Here is a 9,023-nt window from a genome sequence, read left to right as displayed (position 1 = left end):
AAGCAGACGAGTGTTGGCAAGAGAAGTCAAAAGTCTATGAAATTGTATACAAAGTCTTTCAAGCGTCTAAGTGAATTCCAGGAGAACTATTTCTGATGTATCTGTAAAATAGCCAAATGTACTCCATCTACAGGGTCGCCGCCCGTTCATGCAGGCCTCCACTACAGTGGCGAGTCATTCAAATTTTAACTTGAATCCACATTATTTTTGCAATGATTGCTCCAGACTAGCAGGGAACCCGTCGTCCTTTAGACTCATGGAAAGAAAGTGTTAAAAATACACATGTTTAGGTGGTGTACTACACATTGTGTTATTTGTACATTGCTGACAAAGACAAACGTCAGTAATACGGTGGGAAAAGTATTTTCAGATTTATGGAGTGATAAAAAGAGACACTTTGCTCTTATATATTAAAAAAATGTAAAAAAAATAATTATTTTGAAGATGGCTTTATGCAATGTTCAGATTTCTCTTCTGGAAACGAATGCAATTTAGTGCACAATTAATTAGATGTTTGAATATTTTAACATAACACTTCAAAAAAAATGTGTTACAAAAATAATGTTGGGTATTCATCTGGAGAAATATTTATAATTGTATGTATTACCTGAAATTTGAACCCTTTTCACCTCTGCTATTTTGCATGTTATGTGGTTGTTCACTCGAAATAATAAATAGTCTGACTGAAACTGAAAATAATAATTACAAATAATAAGAAATAATCAATGCATTAAAGAGCTAAAGTTATTATTTAGTTCAAACCTTGGATCTTAAGAAGAAGAATAAAACGAAGGGGGGAGAAGAGCATAGACATGTATAATAAAGGCCTTTATTATACACATCTATGGAGAAGAGACTGTTTACGTTGAAAAGCAACATGGCGACATCTGCTGTTTCATCAGAGCTACAGCAAGAAGGTCAACCGGAAGCTGTTGGAGTTGCTTCAAGGCAAATTGTTTACGATAATAATTAATTACAATAAGCTTTTTGCTTTGGCTCTTGTATTCAAATAATGTCGGTACAGTCACGCCAAAGAAACAATAAAAACGTATTTGTTTTGCTAATAAATAATTTTATTGTGCAAGTCTGGACCGGACTGATGCGGAAGTTGCAGCGTACTTGACGCCCCTGGTTCAGCAGCCCGGTGCACTGACTGAACACAGCCTGGGACCCGTGCAGATATGTCGGTGCTGCTGTGCCTCGTAGCAGGAGCTGTCTCCTTTTATGTCATAGTGTACTACGGTGTGTTTAGAGGAGCGAAGTGCTTAGGTTCTGTAAAGTTAACGGGGAAGACTGTCGTTGTTACAGGTAACTAGCGGCTAGCTTCGGCTATGAGCTCATGCTAACATGTCATGTAAGACTCAACATCCCAGAGGTTTGTTGTCATGTGCACAGAAAACTACACATATACACTGCACAATGAAACTCTTACTTTGTTGATCCTCCTTAATTAAATGTGCACAATGTAGAAAAACTCAAGTAGTTCTAAATTAACAGGCCTACTTAAACTGACAACGACAGTGGTGGTGAAGTGCACTGAGCGTTTAGAAACTTTAGTTGTATAAAGTGACTACTGCAGGTAAAGTGATCACAGTGTTGATTATAAAGTGCTTTGAGGCAAACACTAACACATTTTGTGTGTGGCTAGAGTTTGGTAAGAGTCCAGTTCAGTGTGAGGAGGGAGGCTGCACCAGAGATGAGCTGCTGGGCTTCCTGTCCGGAGCTGTGCAGTGTTCATAGCACACATTGATGGAGCTGCTCTGGACACTCGACTCCTGTAGAAGTTACACAGGACGTTGGCTGGCAACTTTCTCAGCCTTCTCAGAGAGTACAGCTGCTGCTTGGCCTTCATTATGGTGTGGTTGTGTGTTGTGAATCCAGGTGACATCCTCGTGGATGTGGACACAGAGGAACTTGAAGGTTTTCACTGTCTTCACCTCAATCTGCATATGTATGGTGGTGTGTGCTGCTCTGCCCTCTTCCTTGGATCAACAATCATTGGTCTTCTCAGCGTTAAAGGAAAGCATGTTGTCCTGACACCAGGCACCAGATCTGGCACCCCCCTCCTGTATGCTGTCTCATCACAGTGGGCCAAAATTTAAAACCTGAACAAAGTCGCGGGCCAACATTGAACAAATGAACATTTTAATATGGACCGAAACAAATTTTGCTTTAACATTTAATATGGAACAAGCAATGCTTATTACCATACATTATATATAAGTTAATAGTGGAGACATGCAAAATCAAATTATAAATAAAAAAACACATCAATGGCACAGTGACAGTTGTAGTGTGAAGTCGCTATGCGTACTGTCACAGAGGAGAGGGAGTTTCTGGGTCCTGTCCTGATTGACGTGCCAAAACAACAACAGGGCATTATGGGATTTGTAGTATTAGCAGTGAATGTGCTGTACAGTATAATGCCCGGGGCAGCTCTAGTAGTCATTTGGTATTGTCTCGCGGGCCAAATATAATTACAAAGCGGGCCAAATTTGGCCCGCGGGCCAGAGTCTGCCCTACAGTGATCATTCCCATCACTGTTGTGTCATCAGAGAATTTGATGGTGTTGCTCTGGGAGGCCACACAGTCATATGTGAAAAGTGTACAGCAGGGGGCTTAGCACACAGCTCAGGGGGGTCCCTGTGCTCACACTTGTGCTGGATGAGCAGTTGCTGACTCTGACCGACTGGAGTCTGACTGTAAGAAAGTTCTGCACCCAGTGGCAGAGAGCGGGTGTCAGTCCATGTCACAGTGTCTGTGTGGAATGACGGTGTTGAACACTGAGCTGTAGTCAGTGAACAGCATTCTGACTTGTGTGTGCTTGCCTTCTAAATGTGTTGGTGCCTTGTGGATGGCAGTGCAGACTGCGTCGTCAGTGGTCTGGTGCAGAGGGTCTATAGTGTCTGGAATGGTCTTCTGGATGTGGGCCTTGATAATCTTTTCGAAACATTTCGTCATAATTGGAGTAAGGGCAAGGGGCCTACAGTCGTTCAGGCAGGTCACAGTACTTCTCTTCGTAGGGATGGCTGTTCCAAACCTACCGCTTCACAGATACTGTTGGTGGGACTTCAGAGCCAGTCTTTGTGCCGCACATCCCAGCAGACACTGGGGTCCTAGAGCAGACTATTGAGTTTTGTTTAAGTAAAGTGGCTAGAAATTCAGAATTTCATTTTAAAGCACCTCAACTACAATCTCCAGAATTGTCAAAGAATCTTCTAACCATATGAATGATAAATACTCCTTATAGTAAATGATACAATACATTTTACATCTGCTTGTCAATGATAAAGATGACTGCTTGTGTTGGACCAAAAAGTGTTCATCTGCCAAAAAGGGATCGGTCCCAGGGAGCAAATTATGTCCCTGCATTATTGTATCTGCTCTGTGTTCTTAATTATAACCAAAGAGGTTTAAATAGCTTTAAAAAAAAAAAAAAAAAAAAAAAACCCAGTTCAACTCAGCGAATGCAGGTACGGATCGTGTATTGGTAAATAGGGTTACCACTTCAAATGGCCCACAAGAAGAAATACAGTAAATCAGTATATACCCAGTATATAACTGGAAAACGTTAATCCAAAGGCAGGACATATAGCTATAGTTTATTTATAAATTCAGTATTGAAAATTTTGTATAATTTACAGCAACTTATGTTACGATGTGTTACTTTTTTATTTTTTTAATATTTTTTTATTTATTTTTTTTTACTTTTTTACTTTTTTATTGAATTTCCCTTCTGGGATGAATAAAGTATTTTTCATTTCATTTTCATTTTTGATTTGTGTGCACCCAATAAACCTCCCTAAGTTTTTTGATAAAATGCAGAACAATGTGTATTTAAAAACTGACTTTAAGGTAAATAAATTGTACTATTTATATATCAAAATGACAACAAGGGCAATGATTTATCAATAATGTAGCTTTAATCAGTGGTTTTACAGGGCATGCTTCGGTTGGGGATTTGACCGACAGACGTCAGTGAGTTCAATGTGGCATTTAATTTTTTATTTATTTTTTTTTGTTGAATTTCATGTGTGTCAATTGTTTGCCTGCACAGGAAGTAACACTGGCATCGGCAAAGCCACGGCTCTGGATCTGGCAAAGAGAGGAGCCAGGGTGATCCTGGCCTGCCGCAACAAGGAGAGAGCTGAGGCTGCTGCTTTTGACATCCGCAGAGTAAGGAGTAGGAGACTGTTGCAAAGCAGACACACACTGTTTTGCCACAAACCATTAGGCACAGAGAATTCAGGTTGCACTAACACTGGCCTGTCAGGACATCCAGTCTGTACTTTTCTTAACAGGAAAAGGAAAAGAGGCATTAGAGTTGAATCATAAAGAAAATCACAGAGTGACTGTAATAAAACCAGCAAACACTTCCCATCAGCCAACACTGTTCTGTATTCACGCCAGAAGCATCACCAGTCTGGCCCCAGCGTGACCCACTCTGCATCATAAACTCCTGCAGTACTTGTTTTTGCCAGCATGATGTGAAATAGATCTTAGCTTGCATTCATGGAAGTTTTAAAAAGCCTTGAACTTTACTTGTTGAAGCCTGCAGAAACCCTTCTGAATAAAATGAGCATTTTCCCCTATCAGTCCAGAATCCCAAAATGAGAGCTTGTTTTTAGAAATTTGTGCAAGTTTATTAATAATCAGAAAGTGGAATCTCTCATTCACGAAAGCGTTTGCTGTGGAACTTCCAAATTTGATTACATGTACCCATTTTTGAGATGTGTCCTTAAATGCATGTCACCTATAGCAAATCAATTGGCTTGGACATAGTTTGGAAAGACATACATATGTGTGTATATAAAGTTTCCACTCTTCTCACTGCATGTCAGGACAAAACCAGAATCCAAAAGTCCAAGGGCTTTTTATAGACTGCCATGATACAACAGTGGTGAGGCACTGATCAGGACAACGGTTTAAAAAAACATTTGTAAAACTTTGAGTGTTCTGAGGAACACATTGTTCTCAATAACTGTGAAATGGAAGACACGTAGAACCACCAGAACTCTTTGTAGGGATGGCTGTCCAAAACCTGCCAGAGCAGCAGCTCTCCATCAGCTTGTTTGGTGTGCATTAAGTCATGTGTCCACTTCTTAAACTTTTAAGACCTCTTAGTTCCACAGTAGCCCCTCAGGGATGTATACACATGTGAGAAAACAATGAAACAGATATAAACACTCCCCGTGCTGCAACTGATATCAAACACTTGTAAAATGGCATTGAACACAATAAAAAAAAAGATGTAGCAAAGACATGTTAAAAATAACTATTGGCTTGGATTAGGGAAATGTTTTTGTGCTATTCAAATTTATTTTTGGATGTAGTATCAGTATTGTTCTGTCCTACCTAATGTTTGTACTGCAGCCAGACTTACCCAGCAGTAATGTCCTACAGGAGACTGGGAACAGCCAGGTGGTGTTCATGCAGCTGGACTTGGCCAGCCTGAAATCTGTTCGCAGTTTTGCTAAAACATTCCTGAAGACTGAACCCAGACTGGACATCCTCATCAACAATGCAGGTGAAATGTTAACACAGAGTGGAATACCCCTCTCCATAATGTATGTTTCTTATTTTTTTTCTGTTGCAATTTTAAAAACAAAATGTAAAAAAAAACAGAGACAAAAAAGTTTGGTTTGACTTAGTCAACCACAGTGTTCCACAAAGGTGCTGACAAACCCTGTGTTTCAGGCATGATGGGTCCAGGGCGTACCGAGGAAGGCTTCGGCATGGCCTTTGGGGTAAATCACTTGGGTCACTTTCTGCTCACCAACCTTCTCCTGGAGCGGCTGCAGCAGTGTGGTCCCAGTCGAGTGGTCACAGTGACTGGACTCCTGTACCGCTTAGGGAACATCGACTTTCCTCTGCTGGCGTCCAAAAAGGATTTAGTGCCGGGTCAGTCTACCTGGCACAACTTTCAGGCCTACTGTCACAGTAAACTGTGTAACGTGCTCTTCACCAGGGAGCTGGCCAACAGGCTGCAGGGCACCAATGTCACCTGCTACACCCTCCACCCAGGTCAGTGCCGGCTACACAGTCCAGAATTTTGGGTGATACAATGTGCAAGCAAACTTTTTTCTTTGACAGTTGAAAATGTTCATTCTTTTGCTGTCTTGAATCATCAGCAGTAGTATGGCCCCAGTATGGCTGTCTACATCATGTCAAAACAGTTTGTTAGGCTACCTTTATACAAACTTTGCATGTGTTTGAATCGCTTTTGTTCTTGCCAGGAGTAATCTACACAGACCTCTGTCGAAATTTGAGCCTGTGGCTGCAGCTCCTCGTGAAGCCCTTTGCCAAGCTCTTCTTTCTGGATCCCGAGGGGGGGTCCCAGACCACCCTACACTGTGCCCTGCAGGAGGGCATCGAGCCTCTCAGTGGGCGCTACTTCTCCAACTGTGTGCTGCAACAAGTGGGAGCCAAGGGACGAGATGATGCCTTGGCAAAGAAACTGTGGGAAGTGAGTGAAAGGTTAACCAATTTAGCTTAAGAGGCTGAATCCTAATCCAGAAACTCAGAGACTGTATGAATGCTCTCTGCCTCAGAAACATGAACAGGCCTCTGGTCTTTCAATGTCTTGTTGTTGGATTATTGGTCTTTGCTTCTTTAAGGGCCACTTTTTTGTGGTTTAATCGATTCATGAGGTAGAGGATTGATCAGTATGACTATTACTGACTATTATTATTCATGAGACAGATAACGATATTTGGAATTGATTTACATTTGCAGTGAAAATAAGTAGAATAACACAACTTACCGGATGTGAACTTTGAGTCTAAGCTTGCCATCACTGCCGCTTTACTGCTGGAAGCAACAAAAACAGCCCCTGAGCAGACATGCTGAAAATGGCAAGGTTGGCAGAGGATTTGGATTGTGCAGAAGTCAAAATAAATTCCCCTGACACCATTTTGCATCGGCACCATTGCTGCTTCCTGGGCTTAACACTATCCAAGACGATAGTGATTAGTTTAAAGAAATACAAACACTCCAGAACACTTGTCCCACTCTAGTTGAATGATTTTGAGGGACAGCCAGACTACTCTCCTGCACTGACAGCGCTGTGGAGATAGGCAGCAAATGTCACTAGAAACACAAACTCCAACAGAAAACTTTGTTGAAATGCCTTGATGTTTCACAGATTTAATTAAAAGGGAACTTTTCAACATTTATCCTTCAGTGTTGATTGGCTCTTATTCATTACCAGTCAGATAGTGCTGTGGGCAGGGCACAGAGGGGACACAGAGTGGTGACAGATAGAGAACGGCGGCTGTGTTAAAGCCAAAGTAGCATATTTTTAAATTAATCTATTTAGTTAGAATTGGTAAAAAAAAAAGTAATGATATGGAAAAAAGCCAAATGTCATATCCGGTACTCAGCCAGACTGATAATTGGTTGTCTGCTATTTTTAATGACAGAACACAAAGTTTTTTTTTTTCTTATTTTCCTTGCTTTGGTTAAGCCACATTTTCTTAATGCATTTGATGGAATGTTCTTCAGACTTTCCAACTAAAAAAAGCTTCAGATCGGCCATGTTTGTAAAGTCATTCCAGAGCCCTGTGGAAATGAGGTGCAGTGTCCTTCCCCCAGTCACTGGTGCTTGATTTTCATTGATGGGACCACCTATCTAATATGCTGCTATTACACCCAATATGGCAGCTCTGATCTGCTAAGGCAGGACTTCTGAAGGTGACCTCAGGTATCTGGTACCAAGGTAGCAACACGTCCTTTAAGTCCTGGAGGTTGTTAGTTGCAGGTGCTGCAGTCCTACCTGGGATTGCTGTAGGTGGACATGCACCACTGCTGCCCAGGAGCACCCCACAAGCTATGACATCTCAGAAATGTCATCTGACTGTAACTATCTGGCCCTTGTCAAAGTTGCTCATTGCTAGTTGTCCATTTCTCTCACATCAAACACACCGACTGTTGGAATGAGACATCCACTTCCTGTCTAATGCAGCCCACACCTTGATAGGAACTGAGTTCATGAGATAACCAACATTATTTACTTTATCTGAGTGGTCAGAATGATTTTGCTCATCGATGTATTTGTTGATGGTCTTATTTTGGGAAGTGAAATCCATCCTGTTGCTTGTCATGTGTGCCATGTTGTGTTCTTTTATGGGAGAAGTTTACACTGCAGTGCAGTGGTATTCATAAAAACGTAGGGCTTTAGTGGTATGTGTATTTGTGTTAACCGTTCAGTACATTACGTTGAGTTCAAGAGAAGTCTTCCTCAGTTTAGATTATTAATTCTTACACGAAGAATTACAGCCATTTAAACACTTTGTTTTCAGTTTTTCAGAATATTTTTTTATTAAATTTTGAGCACCGTACCGACAAACTGTGACTGCAAATTTGAGGTACATGTTGGACCATGAATTTACCTTCAGACCAAGTGTCTTAAATGAACTTTTCTACTTCTCTGTGGTTCGAGCTGTTCCTAATAATTGAATATTTTTAATTGTGTTGAACCTTCGTAATAAAGTTTGGCTACTCTGGAATCCATATTAGTGAGTTGCATCTAAACAGTTGTGTTTCTGTCCAGTTGAACTGTTTTCCACAGGTTTACATGTGCCTGATTTGATCGTTGCAGCTCATCTAGTAGCACTCTTTAACCCTGGTTGCTTTCATTCAGAAAAATTCAGGCATGAAAAATGTGTCACTCAAAATACCAGCTCACCTGATTGTAACCCAATCCTAACTCTGATCAGAATGACTTTGCAGAAACCTGTGAATTATTTGGGACTTGACCATTAATCACAACACTTCAAACTTTAAGTAAAGCCAAAATAAAGTGTAAATGTATTGAGACCAAAAACAAAAAGAAGAAACATGTTAATGTGGCTATAAATTATTGAGAAGCCTTTGGACTGTGAAGTGAAGAGTGTGCTATAGTTGTGTACCCTGGTGACAATAAAGTGGACCTTCTTCCAGGGGCTCATTATGGTTTTTAGATACTTCAGTTGAACAGTACATTTGACAACAGAATACTTTTGGTGAAATTATTTAGGAAAACT

General features: G+C 40.8%; 1 protein-coding gene across 2 annotated transcripts; it reads left to right on the top strand.

Annotated features, from left to right (window-relative positions):
• Positions 1–1,148: 1,148 nt before the first annotated feature.
• Positions 1,149–8,513, top strand: LOC103355162 (dehydrogenase/reductase SDR family member 13). Of its 2 annotated transcripts, XR_520070.1 has the most exons (6): positions 1,149–1,308; positions 4,058–4,176; positions 5,404–5,527; positions 5,698–6,024; positions 6,237–7,957; positions 8,004–8,513. XR_520070.1 is itself a non-coding variant. In XM_008278852.1 (5 exons), exons 1-5 carry the CDS (start codon positions 1,182–1,184, stop codon positions 6,494–6,496), a joined length of 957 nt encoding a protein of 318 aa, XP_008277074.1. In that variant the 5' UTR covers positions 1,149–1,181; the 3' UTR covers positions 6,497–8,513. The 2 variants fall into 2 exon arrangements, 1 of the variants encoding a protein (XP_008277074.1); XM_008278852.1 differs by having other exon boundaries at positions 6,237–8,513.
• The last annotated feature ends 510 nt before the right edge of the window (positions 8,514–9,023 follow it).

This window comes from Stegastes partitus, unplaced genomic scaffold (genome assembly GCF_000690725.1).
Source record: "Stegastes partitus isolate 25-593 unplaced genomic scaffold, Stegastes_partitus-1.0.2 Scaffold135, whole genome shotgun sequence".
In the NCBI taxonomy this organism is placed as follows: domain Eukaryota; kingdom Metazoa; phylum Chordata; class Actinopteri; family Pomacentridae; genus Stegastes; species Stegastes partitus.
This window is presented reverse-complemented; position numbering and strand designations above follow the sequence as displayed.